General features: G+C 38.3%; 1 protein-coding gene across 1 annotated transcript; it reads right to left on the bottom strand.

Annotated features, from left to right (window-relative positions):
* Nucleotides 1-1,931: 1,931 nt before the first annotated feature.
* On the bottom strand, nt 1,932-16,423 carry LOC309349220 (desmocollin-1-like; the record flags this gene model as incomplete). The annotated part of the gene is made up of 15 exons (XM_081874968.1): nt 1,932-2,663; nt 3,650-4,171; nt 4,910-5,061; nt 6,067-6,339; nt 6,440-6,652; nt 7,015-7,154; nt 7,283-7,539; nt 8,131-8,316; nt 9,168-9,302; nt 9,725-9,900; nt 10,995-11,139; nt 12,765-12,920; nt 13,680-13,805; nt 14,191-14,393; nt 16,189-16,423. 15 exons carry the CDS (start codon nt 16,421-16,423, stop codon nt 2,202-2,204), a joined length of 3,381 nt encoding a protein of 1,126 aa, XP_081731094.1. The 3' UTR covers nt 1,932-2,201.
* Between the last annotated feature and the right edge of the window lie 2,282 nt (nt 16,424-18,705).

The raw sequence follows: 18,705 nt of genomic DNA, 5'->3' as shown, positions 1-18,705 counted from the left end.
TTTTTCTACTCTCCGAAACCATCAGCACTGTCAAAACAGATAATTGGTCCAGCAGGAAAAGCCTCAATTTCAGCAACATGAAAGCAGCCTAATGTAGTAGAGTAGAAGAAGACTGCTGCGTTTGCATGCATGTCTGTTAGGGTTGACATTTGGGCAATTAATAAATTACATGTAAAAGTGTGCAAACAATGCCTTAAACATCTCTCAAGGCATCTGGAAGATACACTTTACCCTGTCAGGGTAGTATTTCCGGTATGGGAGGCACAGTTCTGAGTTATGTTCCTAGAGGCTGCAGGGCAGTGTTCTAATTCCTTCTCACTGCAGAAGTGTCATGAGAAGAAACTTTGTCATATTCTGCTTTCAGCATTTCCCATTACCACAAGCAGCTTACAATCATAACAGGTCACTTTCAGTCATACTGTACAACATTAATTTATGATGTGACTATTATACAGAAGTATATTAATATTTTTAGCATACAAAACAAATGAGCTCCTGTTTAAATGCCAGTTTATTTTTGAAAGAACAAAACTTGATCAGATATTTAAAATAATCAGCAAGGAAGAAATATATATATTCAACTAGGCCATTTGTCTTCATCCAGTGGGTCAGGACTCACTGCTGGGTCACAACAGCAGCACTACCATCACCAAATAAATACACTGTATAAAATTAAGAAATGGGCCTCCAAATGCATGTTTAGGTTAAAGGTCTGAAAAAGCTAGCGACTGGGCAGTTCTCAAAAGTAACCTTGTTGATGAAATATCAGTAACTCTCTTTTATTTCAATCCAGAACAGCACTCATCTGGAATAAGTGTATGGAAACAGCCTTAATGCATTTTGGTAAAGCTTAGATAAAATTGAGAATATTAGAATGTTAAGAAAGATTATTTCTGAAAGGTTGCTATGCCAGTCTTGCATACTTATCTTTGCCAACTTGGTGCCCTCCAGATGTTTTGACTATGATTCCCATCAGCCCAGCTAGTATGGTTGTGTTGCTTGGGAATGATGGGAACTTGTAGTAGCCCAAAACATCTGGAAAGCACAAGGTTGGCAAAGGCTGATGTATTCACTGACCTGAGCTTTGCATACAAAACTTTTTGAATTTGATTTCATGGCCTTTTGACCTCACTGTTTACAATGTTAGAAAATACATAATGTATCTGAAATTTAGTTTTTTGCTTGGTTAGCTGATCTTCATTTTATGCTCAAGTTCAATTACCTTGTGGTCAGGAACCAAATATAACACCAGGCAAATGTTAGACATATCAGTAGTCCTTGTTATTGCTATGATTCTTCAAGCACTTGCCCCAAGCCATATAATCTAATCAATATGGACAGAAGCCAGAGGCAAGAGTGAAAAAGGATCTGAAAGGCAAATAGCATGTGACGTGTGGGCCTGGCAGCAGTTTGCACATGATTGCTCTCATACACACACGGCATGAGGGCTTTATTTTTTATTTCATTGCAGGAGGAGCTACAGAAAAATAACTGCATGCTTACAACTGCTGTGTGGACAGAGATAAAGTATGGAGGGCTTTTAATGGCATTTATTTGCTAGTGGACTAGTGCTGCATTCCAATTTAATCTTATTTCCACAGTTCAGGCTATAAAATCTAAACGTTGTATCCAGTACATTGTTATGCACATGAGTTGTGTTGATTTCAGTTGGACTTCCTAGGCAACTATGCTCTGGCTTAGTTCAGAACCTTAGTTCAGAACCCAGTACACAGATGATATGTAAGAAATTAAAAGAATATAAATAAGCAATTAATATAAGTAAGAAACTAAGAAAATACTATAACATGCACACCAGTAGCATTTCATGGTTATTACTAGAAGTCTTTGAAAAGAGACACTAAACCAAGTAATACTTTCTATTTACTAGACATGTGACAGATAATATTGAAATTGAAATAATAGAGTGTTACTGTTTCCAAAGGGTGTTTTTAAAGATAAGGACGAAACTACATTTTGTTAAAAATATAAAATTAGGCACCTGAGCTTAAAACTGTTTTGTGCAGTTAGGTCAAATTTCAGAATCTCAATTATTATTTTTTAAAAACCCACTAAATCAACTCTTTTAGAGCCTACTTAAATAAAAAATGGGGGGGGGGGGAGATGTGAATGGGGACAGCCTACAGTAGGCCATGCTTTCCTGCTCAAATCCTATTGGGATGAACTAGGGAGGTACAAGAACATTAATTCATTTCAATGGAGTTAAGAAGATAAGACGAGCCTGCTGTGTCAGACCAGTGGCCCATCTGGTCCAGCATCCTGTTCTCACAGTGGCCAACAAGTTGCCTTTGGGAAACCAGCAAGCACGTTCTGGGCACGAGAGCACTCTTCTGTCCTGTGGTTTCTAGCAGCTGGTATTCAGAAGCATTGCTGCCTCCAACTGTGGAAGTCAGCACATAGCTTCCTGTAGAATTGTGCAGGTGGGTTTCAGAACCAATGGAAGCATGCTTCTTCATTACAAAGGCTTCAACCAATGTCTTAAAAGCAGGCTCTGGCTCATTTAAAAACTCAAGTTCTTCTGATGATGACTCGCCAGTACAGGAGCTTAGGGAACCAACCAGCGATCCTTTTCCTTCATATTTATATGAATGTACATATTCGCCGACACGTTTACATTCTTCCTCCTGTTCACACAAAAACACCTTCTGCACACAAAGAAAGTACATGTTAACCATTTTCTTAAATGCACCTAAACATAAATCAGAGCTTCTAACTGGTTCCTGCATACAAAGATGAATATAATTCATGTATATGATTCATACTATTTAAATCCCTTTCTATAAAGCATAACAATGCAGTTTGCATACTATTTATTAAAGGCAATGATCAGCTTCTTGTGTCAATCTATCCCATACTACACAGGATAGAATCATCGGGTTGAAACGGATTTTCTGGCCGCCTATTTATTAATATTTATTGTGTTTTTATGTCACCCTTCATCCAACAGAATGCCTGGGCAGTGAACAAAATGCCCCCTTCCTGGTCAGTACAGGATCTGTGGGCTTGCTTTCTTTTCTCAGTTTCCTTTTAAAATTTTGATGGCAAGAACTGTGGGATACCTTGAGCATCAGCATTAGGCTTTGCATTCAAATAATGGAAGCATTTGAATAGGTAGGACTTTCTCAGTAGTTGCACCAAAGCTCTGAAACAGCATCCCAAAGGAAGGTGATCTGATTTCCCCCACTCTTTGGGCTATGTTGCCTTGCTTGATAAGTGACTGATACTATTTTATGCTGATTGTATGAGGCGTTAATTGATGGTATTGATGTGTTTTCTGCTGTCATCTTTATGGATTATGTTTTATCTCACTGCTTTACGCTATTTAGTATTATAACTGAATTTTTAGCTTTTATTGTATTGTTTTAACAGTATACTATGCTGTGAGTGACCTTCGACTCTTTTTTGGAAATATATTAATAATTGTGGGCCACACAAACACCTCACAAGCATGAACAACATGGATCTTTCCAGTAAAACAGCCCAAGTGCATCAAATAACTAGAGAGCTACAGCCAATATTAAAATCCAGAATATGAACTGTAGCTACTTAACTGAAATATATCACACTATGGTGGATAGTCTTAACATTAATCCAAACATAAACCATGGGAAATCTGTATCAGAATGCTTACTTTAGCTAAATGAGGATTGGTAAATTCCTGCCATTGTGAGCACAAATCCCTGGAGGAACTCCGTATGGGTTGTTTGATATTGTGTAAAGATGCTGTCAAGTGATTTCCTCCACCTTTGAATAATTCTGGTTTGCGATACCCTCTGATATCATGTAAAGATGCTGCCAATAGAGTTCCTCCGCCTTTTACTAATTCTGGTTTGCGAAGCCCTCTAATATCATGTAAAGATGCTGCCACGATATTTCCTCCGCCTTTGACTAGTTCTGGTTTGTGATGCCCTGTAATATCATGTAAAGATGATGCCAAGAGTTTTCCTCCTCCTTTGACTAATTCTGGTTTGCTTTGCCCTCTGATGTCATGTAAAGATGCTGCCAGTTTATTTCCTCCACCTTTGACCAATTCTGGTGGGTGATGGCCTTCTCCTTTTATCACTTCCAAACTTTCCTGCTTTCCAGTTTTCTCTGCAACTGTGCCCATGCTTACAGCTGTATTCAGTGTGCTCACTGGAAGTATATTTAGAACCTGAAAAGAAAGATAACAGCAGAATTTTGTAAAAGAAGCAGCAGTTTCTTTTTACCATCTATAGTTTGGGAGATAAGATTCCTGAATTCTCGGAAAAACAGGGCCTGAACCCAAACCAACTATTTTCCCCATTATGTATACATATCCCATACCAACTCAAAGCAGTAACTTGTGGGCCTTACCATCTCCACAACTCAGCAACTCTCTTGCCTGCATGCCATTCCAGGATCCAGAAATACATTTTGCAGCACCAGGCCACATTACAACCTGTAGGTCCTCTTATAACCATGATAAAGTGCTGCAGCTAACTTACTGCCCACCATCTTATTTGGCACGTAGAGTTGGCTTAACTTGACTTCCAAACCCAAGAAAATGAATCCCAATCTTTTCTGAACCCAGAAACGTAGCCATGTTCATTAATTTCCATGTGTATATTCCGAATAAAACTTAGTTGAATACCACCTTATGTTTTGGAATTTTTTGGGTGCCCAGCAGTCTTCTTACTGATCCCCTACCTTTCTCTGTCTCTCACTCACACGCTCTCTCACACCCACAGTGCAGGAGTTAGCTCAAAAGTACACACACTAAAAAGATAAAACATTGCAAGCATGTTTTTCCCCTTTTATAGTAACACAGCAACTCTAATATTTAGTGTGCACCCACCCACCCACACCCCACTTTTTAGAAAGCAAATGCAGTATGGAACTTCATAACTTTTAGCCAAAAAATGCTACTTACTGTCATTTCTTCACCTGGTGCCTCTGTGTTTGACATCATTAAGTTCTCAAAAGCTGCATTATTAGACGCTTCTCCAGGTGCTTCTCCAGGCGCTTCTTCAGTATTGGAATTTCTTTTATGGAGCCAGTAACCACAGGGTACCATCATCCCTGCTGTAGAAAGAAATACACATAATCTGAGCTTTAGTTTTTAATTATGTGATTCAAAGTCATGCATGAAGGGAACTGAATTTAAATAAGTAAATTTAAATAAGTAAACAATAAGTAAATTGTTACATATTTTCTATAAAGCAAATAGCATCGGAGGCTGGCATGTACCTCAGGAAGTGGGGGGCTGGAGAAGTAAATACAATAAAGTAAAGGGTGGCTCCCCATTTGTGAAATGCTCTCTCCAGGGATGTTCAGCTGATACCTTCATCATACACCGTTGGGCACCAGGTTAAAATGTTCCTCTTCAACTAAGCCTTTGGCTGATTAACATCCTATAGCGTTTTAAATGTTTTGGGGGGAGCAGAAGGAGGTTATTGGTTTGGTTTGGCTTCTTCTTGTTCTTATTATGTTTATTTGTGTCTTTAGCTTGTATTTTTATGCTCTGAACTACCCTGAGATCTACGGATGAAGGGTGGTGTACAAATCTAATGAGTACCTCTAATAATAAAATGCTACGCATGATTTTTCAATTCAGGGCATTCCCCCCCCCCCTTTTCTTCCTTTGGAAGATTTGATAGCTCTGGAAAAGAGGCCTAGTTCTCCCAAACAGCAAACAGTCAGCATGTATGTACAGAATGCAGTTGAGATATGCACGTTTTGCAAAGCCTGTTGGAGATAATGCATATTGGCCAGAGAACATACCTAATGTAGCTGATACATGCACAATGCCCAAAGCTTGTTGTGGATTGTACAAATTGACCGGGAAATGTGCAGAAGTCCATCTTTATGGACATGTGCACATTTTCCAGGACACCTGGTGAATGTGCACAGTAGCCAATTGCTATGTGCATTTTCCATTTAACATACCTATATACACAAACATGGGACTAAGCCACCTTAACTGAACATTTAGAACTCCAAGGAAGAGTCAAGGGAGAAGCAGTTTTGCAACAGACTGGAGTTAATGGCTCATTTTGTATATCATCTATAAGAGAGCGATATACTTACACAGTGATAATACTGATCCAAGGACTGTTGCAGCAATGCCCCAGGGACCAAAAGCAGATTCTGCTTGATATGGAACGCGATCTACAGGGATTGCCCCATTCTCCAGAGCAGCGACTGTGCTGCGTTCAGAACAATTACTTGGAATGTCACAGTCACAGTAGTGAACTGTTATTTCACTTATTCCACTGTTACCTTCATTATCATATATCCTAACAGGTATTATATAATAGCCATAGTCAATATCTTCCACGGGTGAAAGCAATGCTGATTCATCTGTAAAACAAATTGTGCAATGATGAACATTTTTACATTATTTGTTCTGTTAGCTACAGTTGTTATTACAGAAGTGGGACAGGGAAAACCATGTACATACCATCATTCGGTGTTAACCTCCATGTTAAGCCCATTCGATTCTCTATTTCAAAATGGAAAGGTCCAGTGTAAGGAGGTAGATCGGCATCAAAGGCCGTAATACAAATTGGTGTTTTGTCCTTACACATGGTGTAATTCTTTGTCATAATCACTGGGAAATTGTCATTCTCATCCATGATGTTTATCACAATTTTCCCTTGACCTGTTTTACCACCTGGAAAATGGAAGTTTTTCATGATTTAATGCTGTAAATAGTCACACACTGACACAGTAGCAGGCTTCAGCTAATCTGTGGAAATATGTAGTAGTGGAAAAAAAGTTCTGCCCCAAATATAGAAAATTATAAGAATTTCTCTCTCTCTCTCTCATGGATTAAAGCTAGCTTTTAGACTTATTTCTGTGGCAACAGGGCAACAAACTAGGAATTCAGTTCAGCAACAGAAGATGGAGTTTGTGGTTTAAAAGTAAGATACAAAATACTTTGTATCTTAAATTGTGGTTAAAAAGTAAGATACAAAATACTACTGCAAATATGTAGATAGCATAATCAGCAGTTTACAAGCATTTGTTACTCACTTTGGTCAGTTGCAGAGACTGTTACAATGCATTGACTGTATTCCTCATTTAATATATCTCTGTCTAAAATTGTAGTGGTTATCAGCTGTCCTGTTTCATCAATGGTGATCCAGTTGCATGGGTCATTTATTATTCCGTAACTATTGAGAACATTTTAGGAGGGTTGTATACCATTAGTACAATGTGATAATATAAACCAGTTATAATTGTTCCCTGTTTTTAACCACAATCTATAAACCAAATTACTGTGTTATAATTAAAAGTGTACCTTATGCCTGTGCTATCTCCAGTTTCTGGGTCATATGCTTGATAGATTCCAACCACTGTTCCTTTTGGGAAAGATTCCCTTAAAGTTATAATATATTCAGTGGCAAATGTTGGCCCCTCATCCACATCCATAACTTCAATGACAATTGTGGTGGGGTTTCTTGATGGGGCTCTTGAATTTGGTGCTAGGATATAAGGTGCTTCATTATTTACAACAATTTCTAATCTTCTCTCCTTGGAAGTTTCATGGTCCAGTCCCTGGAAACAAACACATTTCTGTTAAAACTAACACAATATTTATTACTGGGTTGCAGTTATAAACTTTGAACAAATATGGTAAAAATAATGAGTGGAATCCAATGGGTGTCACTCTGCTGACAGAAGACATGCATAAGCAGAACAGGGAGAGGACAATTTTTTGGGGTGATTTCTCTGGCCAGGGACCCTGTAGAGTAGATTAAAGGGATGTGGGCTGCATAGGGAGTCTTCAAAAATTGCCTCCCTGTTGGTATAGTGGATTCCTTCCATTAGTGGAATGGCACCTTTTGGATTCCACACAATAGTTATCAATTGGTATTTTGCAATTTCATTAAGTTTCTTGCCGCCCTTCCTTTTCCTCATACTTGCTTATTTCCCCCAAATTGCATAAACCATGGATAAATTTCCTTTAGAGGATTTCAAGCTTGGGAACCCTTGGAAAATAGTTACAAATATAACATTTCAAGAACAGCCTTTCAGGGCTTAAAATTATGTTGCATACCATCAAATAATTTCCAAAAAAAACTCTAGATGATTCCCATTAGTAATATACCTTTGTACCATAGGTAATTTTTCCCCATCTGCATTTACCTTTAAAGCAAGTAAACACCCGACATTCCTCTCTTGATCAATATTCATAGAAAAAACATTATCTTCATTTCCTTTTATAATTGTGAATACAGCCAACCATGAAGGAGTCCCAGGTTCATCATTATCTCTTACAGGAATGCACAATATTTCTATATTTTCTTCGTTTTCATATATTTTCACTTCATACTGAAATGACGTTTTCAAATAAGCAATTAATAAACACTTCTAGAACAGTGAAATGATTTTCCAAAGGCAACAATAAAATATTTTAACTCCAGTGGTGAAGCTGCAGAGTTTCAAGCCTTGTGCAGATCTGACACTACCAGACCTGAAATGAGCCGCAAATGGGAATGGCTAGCTCACTACAGGATGTGATTGTCCCTTGGTGTTTACATATACAGTATTATTCATTTTGCTTTTCCTGTTCATTATCTTTGGAGATTAGACCACATCAACTCTTGAGTTGATACTTTACCCCTAGGATGGGAATTTGTTTGCATCTATGCCTTGTTTGCATTTGTATTTTAGTTACCATAGTAATAGGACACATGTATCTCTTGTTTTAGTGGCCTCCTGGCCAGACATGGTAATAGCATTCCACTCCCACCTCTTCTTTTTTACCCACATGTCTATATAGCTGCAAACTGAGGTTAACCCTTCATGCATCTAACAGAGTAGAATCTGATAGACACATACTTTTGCTACTTTGGGACTTGGGCTGCAATCCTATATTCATGTACCAGTGAGTAAGCCCAACTGAATTTAATAGGCCATGCTTCTGGGCAGATATCTGTAGGATTGCACTATAACAAAGCTGTAATTTTGAAGGATTCAGAGAAATAGAATAGTCTTGACAATGATTCTGTAAATACATGTTTCATCCTGATAGAATTCTCTATAGCTAAAATGCAAATAATTATATTTTTCCTCAATTTAACATTTATTATGATTACATTTACACCATAGGAAATGCTGGCTTCTCAGGAGGTCCCCACGTTTTTTAAAGCTCTGTTGAATTTTAACAATAACAAACTTACCACATTTTGTTCTAATTGTGGAGCATTGTCATTTACATCTCCAACTGTAATTATAACTTGTGCTGTAGTGCACAGACCAAATTCCTGGCCTCCCATATCTCTTGCTTCAATTTGTAGCTTATACTCTGGTGTTGTCTGCATTAAAAAGAATATATAAACATAATTTCCCTGTTCTGATTGAAATCACAAGATTTTATGAAAAGGAAAACCAGAGACCATGGGACTGCGCAGTTCTTCAGATAGTTACACATTTGTATAATATTAGCCAAGATGATGGATGCTGCATTGAAAAAAAACAGCTTGGCATTGTTTGAGCCTACAAAATAGCATTTGAGCAATATATGCTTTAAATGATCTGTTTGCAACATCAAACACATCTCCGTATTTTTTTAAAGAGGGAGCAAGAATGACTTCACATTCTGATCCTAAACAACAATTGCATGGCGATGTACCAATTTATTTCACTTAAAATCTACCTTCCCTCTAAAAAGCTCCAAGTTGCCCTTCTTGATAGAGTTTTGGCATGTGAATGAAGGCTAGGTGCACAGGAAATTTACCTCTCTGTCCAGATGTGATGTTACCACCGTAATAGAGCCTGAATCTGGATTTATAGCAAATACCCTTAAATTCTGATAACTTTGAAGATCCTGGGATACAATTCTGTATTTCACTTCAGTATGTAGGGTGTATGGCTCATCATTGTCTGTTGCAGTCACTTGTCCAACTAGCGTCCCTGCATGTACAATACATCATCTTTAAATTTCCAGCTTTCCTTCATAAAATAGTTTTAAAATAATTATTTAGATGTGGTGATTTTTCACTTAATCTAAACATGTAAATCCAGGCATATATGTCAGAATTCTTTTTTAAAAAATCACTTTTGTATACCTAAGTATACCTATTTTAAAACATCTGTAGAGAAATATAACCGTTCTTAACATTTGATCAACGAAACAGATATATCTGTCTATGCATCTTTCTATATTCTTATTTGAAACAGATTGGTTTCCCCCGCTGTTGGGGACTTCCTACTGCATAAATAGTGAAGTTCGTTATTTTAGGACTGCATTGTTGAACAGTAGTTCACCACCCTTTCTTTGATGAGAAACCGAAGTTCTCCTGCTGGTTATAGCAACAACTCATTTGGGGGACAGGTACACTCTGGAGATGACTTTACCAGTGTCATGCTTACTCATCATCATTCTCATCAGTTAGAGAGCAATTGTGGGAAGCAGGGAACCTACTGTATTTGTAGGGCTTGTAGACACCTGGAAAATCAGTATTTTAAAATGCATGGGGAGGCTCCACAAGTATAGAAGGCTCCCCATTTCACACAGTTGCCCTCTAACTCATGGAGAGCAACAGGGGGTGCCAACTTGAATGAATTATGCCCTGCATAATCGTTTCACATGATACGTTGCATGGAAGCCATTTGGATGGCAATACCCATAACCCTTAGGGGCCCCTGACCCCCTCAAATATTTTACTGGGGGAGCAAAGACACACACCCCAGCCCCTAGGAGTTGGCTCCTATGTAGAGTAACAAAAATGATGGCTATGAAGATGGAGGTAGGCCTCTCATCCCCGTGTGACTGAGGATGGGGGCTGTTACATGATTACTCTAACCAGAATCAGAATCCTTGTATAGGGCTATATGTAGATTAATATTTGTCTGAACTCAGATATAAGCTCAGAATTATAGCAAATAAAAATGATATGGAGCTTACATAACAATTCACAGCACCTCAGTTTTTAATTAGTACTTTAAAATATTGCTGTCTAAACTAAACATGATTTATTTAAAAAAGAAAAGTTTTTTAAAATTACCAATTCCACAGTTTTCAAAGACAAGAAAAGTATAAACGTCCTGCTCAAACACTGGGGCATTATCATTATCATCTTCTATTCTAATTATATGCACAAGCGGTATCTCTGGTGTATATCCATCTGTTGTCATTGCATAGCAAATCAACTGTATAAAAGAGAGCAAACAAACAAACAAACTTTTATTTGCTAGTTGATCTGAAGCAGAAAAAAAATATTTTTAACAAATCAGGACACAATTACTTCAGTCCAAGTTTCTAAACAGGAATCTGCCAAGGTGAACAGGCTGTTATATGCTGTGTGTGGCCATTGTGGTGAGCAGTCCAACTGTACATCCAGAAAAGCATGGGACATTCTGTCCCCATGATCTCCCAGAGAATATGCATTTAAAAACAGACATAAGGATAGGCTACAGTTGAGTTGGACTAAGAAGAAGCGAGAAAGGAGGCAGGGACATGAGGTAAAGTGGCATAAGAGGAAATGGACAGAGTCCAAGAGCCATGGGAAGGAGGTACAAAGGAGTTGTGCGTCATACAAAGTAAAGTACAGAGGAAGCAATGGTCAAATAAAGTAGTCCATTGAATGGCCTGGGAAAGAAGGACTTGTGCAAGGCAATTGTGTGTTGGAACAGGGGTCTGAGGCAAGGAAACAAATAAGGGACTAGGCACAGCCATTTGGGCCATGGAAAGGAGAGATGAAGGAAGAAGGAGATATGGGAAAGATAGGAAAGACCACAGGGGAACAGTGAAGGGAAGGTGGGGCAAGTACCTTTTTGCTGGTTCAACTATAATCCATCTTTGTGGACAAGTTTTCATATATATCCCCATCAATTGGCGCTGCACCTTGAGTGTTAGTATTTATATATTTATTATTGTAGTCTCCTCTTTACTGAATGGTTATAGGAAGTACAATTTTCATTGAAATCATAAAATAAAACCACAATACAGCCAATGACAAAATATCAACACAGCAGCCCAGAACAACAGTTTAGGAGGAAAGACATCTAGTCAGTCAAATGCCTGGTTCAAGCATCATGTTCTTTGTGTCTGCTTGCCTCCTCACCTTTTCCTGAACTGTTTCACTAGTATGATTGGGCAAGTGTTATCAGAAAGCTGTGAAGTAAAGGAAGATAATAGGCTGGGGTGAGCGCAGGCTGGTTGCTATCTTTCATCTGTAAGAAAACCCACAAATGCCTTCTCAGGTTTCCTTGAGTGCCTTGGTACTGCTAGCAGCCAGTAAATCAGTCTTCTCCCCCCACCTATTTACATGTACAGGAACATCTGGCTCTGATTGGCAAGTTGATGCTGTGCATGGCCTGTTGATGATTCTACATGTTGCTCACCAACCAAATCCCTCTCACCTTCTACTGAAGAACTGAGGACTAATGTAAACATTGTGAGGCTACCAAAAACAGCTTCTCTGTAGTGGATACAGTGTTTGAAAACTCATTTCCCCGCGTGTTTCCCTCAATCATGCAGTTACCTGTCAAAAAAGTAACATACAGACAGCTGCAACAGATAATTGTTGCATCTGTTCATTCATTTTTAATTCTTTACCTTGAGGAGACTATACTGCAGAGGACCTTCTTAGCAGTGGGGGCCCTCCCTGTGGAATGTCCTCCCATCAGATGTCAGGGAGATAAAGAATTGCACAACTTTTAGAAAACATCTGAAGGCAGCCCTGTTCAGAGAAACTTTTAGTAAAAGAAATACCATGGATCTGTCCAATTGTTACTTATCAGTAAATATGTAAACAGAAGTCTGAAACCCATACCTGAAATTCTGGGTACTCTTCCCGATCGATTGGACAGGTAACAAATAGATTTCCAGTGTCCTCCTCTATGTAGAAATAATTATATGGTGGTTTGTCAACACCATGGCCACTTATGGAGTATCTGATATCGTATGTTAGTGATGTGTCGGAAAGCAGCTGTGTAAATGCAAACCAATTTGAAACAGAAATAATAATTAACAAAATCTTGTTTTCTTGTCTATTTATTCAGAATCCGTTAGCAATCCCAAGATGCAAAAACAAAATATTTACACATCAATTCAAATATTATGGACACAGGAAATAAATGTTTCATGTGATAGTAGCTCCATGTAAAGTCTAAAATGCTTGTGACTTGCTTACCATGTTCCTGGTGAGAGTAGGGAGAATTCATATGATTAGGCTGTTCCACATAGCTAGTTGCTTACAAATGTAAAAGCCTTATATTGAACTCCCATCAGACTCAAGCTGTTGTTTCCTTGGTACTTCCAGGCAAAAGCTGAAGCATTTAAATGGATTTCCATCTCTGGTGTTAAATAGCTGACTTTAGATATTTACATTGCAATTACAAGCTTCTTCAAAAGATGTAGGCAGAGACAAACTGGTTTCCCTAATCCCAGATTTCTGCAGCAATGTATATATCAGCAGCAGTGATGCAACAAACAATTCCCCCAGACAGATGAGTTTACCAGATGGGGTAGACATTTATAGACACAAACGATGTGTTTAACAGTAAAGTTCTTGGCTGCCTAGCAAGAATTGGGGGGCAGAGAGTATGCTGTGTATCTGAAGGCTTCAATCATAGTTCCTATTGATTGAAGTTCTGTTACTGATCACTTATAACATATGCCAAGCTGCTCAAAAATCCTTGACTGATAATTTGAAAAGTAAAAATGAAGAGGTGAATTTAAAACATACCTGTTGAATCTGCATTGGATAAGGTCCAAGTGAGTTTTCCATTAAAATAGTTGGGACAGGACCCCATCTCCGTTTAGTCCGTCTAAGAAAAGTATCTCGTAAATGTCTTGCCTTTGCTATTGGGACCTAGAAGAACGGGAGAGATAACTAAGCAAACAACAATAGCAATCATGAGCAGTATTCAGCCAAGTCATACTCAAGGCACCTAAATCCATTGATTTCAATGGGTCTCCTCTGATTAAGTTGGATGCCACCCTATGTGTTGCATCACTTTATTTTTCAGTCCCTCTGTGTCTATCTCTCTGCTAGAATTACAAATATTTTAACAGTTAATAAGACTTCCTGACTTCTAGGATAATTGTAGCATATGGGAATACACATTCAGATTCTGATCACAGAGTCATGAAAATTGTCCTTCAAAGTAAAACAGCAGCACTAAAAGATGAGGAAGAAGTGAAAAGAGCAGAAAAAAGCAGGATAAGATATACTGATGCAAATCAGATATGCTTACCTTTTTGGAATGTGTGAGCAAACTAATATGTATCTTCTTTTGTTCCTGTTCATGATTGCTTTTAAGAAATATGGTGATGATGATTTCATGGGAAGTCAGGGAAACATCCCTTGTTGTATACAATGAGCCATCTTCTTGAATTGTGAAATTGGGATTGTTTGAGTAAATAATTTCAGAATGATTAAGACACTGTTTCATGTTTACTGTAGGAAAATATAAATTTAAAGGACTAGTTGAAATGAGGAGGAAAAATAGTTTACAAGGACGTAATTCCAAACAAAGGTGCCTAAAACTGTATTTAGTGCCAAATCAAATTTATGATATACAGGCAGAGGAGTCCCCACTGCCCTGGCCAAAAATTAATTAGCTGTTGATGGCACAGGTGGTCTGGGCACTCCCCATAACCTATTGTCCTCCGGATCGGTACAATTCACATAATATGTAGGATAATTTAGGTAACCTTAGAATTTGAACTCCAGAATCTGGAAACAACTCAGGTTAAATTTTAATTTCCCTATATATTATTGGTTTTCAAATAGTACATATTTGACAACAACAGCAACAACGCATTATTGGATTCTCACCTTGGCCAACAAATGCCCCTGCCTTTAGATTATGAGGGACATGAAAAGTTACTTTCTTGCAAGCTTCAGAAGATAAACTCAATACCTTAAAGAGAGAGAGAGACCAAAACCTTAAATATTCTTTTTTCATGAAGCAACAAAATTATTTCAATACAAACTTTGTATTGATTGGCTTGTTATTTAAATTCTAAAAGTATTCAGCAGTTAGTTTGCTTTGATGACAACAAACATCTACATCAGTGGAACTGTAGAGTTCTCATAGCCCAGTCCTGTATTCCTCATTCCAGCAAATTTCTTTGCTGACCCCAAATTCAAAAGACCAGTGAATTGTAAAGGGTTCATTTGAGAAGCAAAATGTCCATTAATGGATCTCATATATCTTCAAAATATATGTTGCTTCAGGTTCCTTTACACCAAATAAGAGACTCTACTCAAAGGCTCTACTAAAAGTTAACACACAAAGAGAGAGAATTAAACATATCAGTAATGAAGAATATTGTCCTTGGAATTTTGCAAACTGCTTAGAGATTTTATTGCAGTCAAGTGATATACTGTATAAATGTAGTGAAATAAATAAATAAACTGGGCTTGGAATATGGAACAGTTTCCCTCAAAACTGGGAAAAAAACTCAAACTCCATCCCTCATATCCCTAATTATATTTTCAGGAATGCAACAGTTTCCCCCAGCCCAGTGAGCCCCTTAATTCCCTTCCTTCTTCCCATGATTTTACCATCTGTTTGCAAGCCATCTCCTGTCTTCCCACTAACTAGGTTTGGTGTTCCTACAATGGTGGTCTTGAAGCAAGAGTGACAGGAGTGTATCTCCCTCTTCACTCTTTCTGTTATGCTTTACTTGCTGCTATGGCCATTAGTCAGGAACCAAGGAAGAATGGAGAGGGACCCGCTTCCTGTTTCCATTCCACCATTTCTGAAGCTGCAAGGAAATTAAGTGGGTAAGGGAGTCGGCAGGAAGCTGGATGTATATTATTCTCCAGACCATATTTTGTAATACTTAGAGAAGAACTTTGGAAGCCAGACTTCTTGTATCGTATTTCAGATTAGTATTACAAGCCACCAATATTTGTATTGCACTTGCAAGAGACATCATTAAAGCAAGCAAATGCAGGAAGAGAATATTAGTTCTGGTAAAAAGTAAATGATGTATCATTCAGCATCTAATCACATTCAAGATGTATGAATGGACTAGGGGGAAATATATTGCAAACCATGTGTTACAAAGCTTCCCTTTGTTTTATTTATTTATATTTATATACTGCTTGCTTGTAGAAAAAACCTCAGTGGTTTACAAAAAGGATAAAACAATGAAATTGTAACTAAAAATTATACAGCTGTAATTTAAAACATAAAAAGGTTAAAACCACAATAAAAGACTAAAAATATTAAAACTCCTACAAATTTTATAAACATCTGCACTAGCTGCAGCTTCAGCATCAAGCGTGAGGGAAGCCCCCACATAGAGCACATTGCAATAGTCCAGTCTTGAAGTTACCAACGCATAAACTATTGTGGCAAGGCTTTCCTGGTCCAGGAATGGCCGTCGCTGTTGAACCAGCTGCCCTTGGTAAAAGGCACTTCTAGCCACTGCGGCTGTCTGAGCCTCTAGTGACAGAGCTGGATCTAGAAGCATCCCCAAACTGTGAACCTGCTGCTTCAAGGCCAGCCCAAGTCATTTTGGCACCTGAGGCAAATCATAAAATGGTGCCCCCCTCCCATCACCAGGGAAGAAGAGGGAGTCAAGGTTTACATCAGGAACAAGGGTGAGATAAATAATAACATTGGGAGCAGGGTGGAAGGAGACCAGCAGTGCCTCCTAGAGGGGCCGCTGTGGAGGCAAGGGGGGACTGCTGAGGACCTGTGGAGGCAAGGGGGGACTGCTGGCACCTCACTCTAAAACTCCCAATGACTGCTCACAGTGACTTCATGTAGATGTTAAATAGCAATGTAGATGTTAAATAGCAATGTAGATGTTAAATAGCAATGGAGACTTCATGTAGATGTTAAATAGCAATGGAGATGTTAAATAGCAATGGAGATGTTAAATAGCAATCTCTCAATGCTACTCTCTGAACTCGGTCCCAAAGGTAGGATCAGAACCACTGTACAGTGCTACCTTTGTTCTCAAATGCCTTGGTACTCAAACAGCTTGGAACCCAAACACTGCAAACCCAGAAGTAAGTGTTCCAGTTTGTGAACATTTTTTGGAAGCCAAACATGCTCTGTTTTGAGTGTTACACTTCTGATTTGAGTGCCACACTTCCGTTTTGATTGTTAAGCTGAGGTCTGTCTGTTTTTGCTATTTATTTTGCATTTTTGTTTTTGTGGCTTTTTTGTTTTGTTTTTGTGACTGTGTGAAACCCAGTTCAGCTACTGATTGATTGATTGATTGATTGATTGATTGTGTGACTGCAGTACATTGTTTATTGCTTTCATTTTATGAATTAATGGTCTCATGGGATAGTAAAATTCATGTTAAATTGATGTTTTAGGGGTTGTTTTTAAAAGTCTAGAACGGATTAATCCATTTTGCATTACTTTCTATGGGAAAGCGCACCTTAGTTTTGGAATGCTTTGGTTTTGGAACGGACTTCTGGAATGGATTAAATTTCAGAACCAAGGTACCACTGTAATATGGTGCCTGCAATTCCCATTCCCTGGAGTTGTTCCAGGAGGATACCTTGGTTGATGGTATCAAATGCTGTTGAGAGATCAAGAAGCAGGAGCAAGGTCACACTCTGCAGAGGTCATCCATCAAGACGACCAAGAGCAACTCGGTTCTGTGGCCCAGATAATCTGTGTCCTCCAAAAATGTGCAGCTATTCCACCACAGCCTCTATCACCTTCTCCCAAAAGGGTGTATTTGCAACTAGTCAATAGTTGTTCCAATCCAAAGGCCCAAACAAGGTGTAAGAGTCAGACACAAACCTTCAGATCTCAGCCAAAACTAAAAACAAGCAACCCCCGCCCCACATTCATTCAGAAGTTGTACAGTCATATATGACCTATACCATATGCCTTCCTAATGGTTTGAATTGACTGAAGTGAAAGGATGTGAGTCTTTTCCTGGAAGTTCCTAAATGTGATGATGTGCATTACATATTGCACTCCTGTTGTGTCCCTGACATGGCCAGGTTTTTCATAAATTCCTTATCTCCAACTTTTTGTTTTATTTTATTTAGTACAAGTTCTAATACCGAACCAAATTTCTCCTGATTTGTGGTCTGGCCCCAGTCTCATTTCCTTTGCCTCAGGGGTAGGAAATCTGTGGCCTTTATTGGCTACAACTCCCATCATTTCTGACAATTGGCTCTCTGCTTTTTCTTCTCCTTTTTTATTTTATGTAAATAGAGTAACATAACAGACTCCTTGTTCAGAATGACCATAAATATCTCTATCTGCAATCATATTCTTATTAAATATTACAAACCACTTCCAATACATAGCCAGGATAGGATCTCAGCAATAATTTACTGACCATAAATTCCCACAAGAAATAAATACAAGAGAATTTAACAAAACCAGAAATTGTCCCCCCCCCCACACACACACACATTTAACTAGGACTTTGCCCAAAGAATCAAATAAAAACTCATTTATTTTAGCATAATCCTTATTATAATATTTCAGTACAAATGCAGAAACAATCCTGCTGATATTATCTGTCACTGAGTATTTCCCCTTCTAAAAAATTCTGAAGAGAGCCAATACCTGATGCAAAGAAATTAATATAGAATACTTAGAGCACAATTCTATTCATATCTACTCAGAAGTAAATTCATTTAAGTTCATTAGGGCTTACTCCCAGATAAATGGGCACAGGATTTCAGGCTTAGACATTTTCTGTGATGGTAACTTTCCAGACCTCTCAAAAGTTTGTTGATATCAGAATATTAAAGTTCCTTAAATCAAAAT

The sequence above is a fragment of the Podarcis erhardii genome (genome assembly GCF_964252035.2).
Source record: "Podarcis erhardii genome assembly, chromosome: 8".
In the NCBI taxonomy this organism is placed as follows: Eukaryota; Metazoa; Chordata; class Lepidosauria; order Squamata; family Lacertidae; genus Podarcis; species Podarcis erhardii.
Note: the sequence above shows the minus strand (reverse complement) of the source record. Positions and strands in the feature narration are given on the sequence as shown.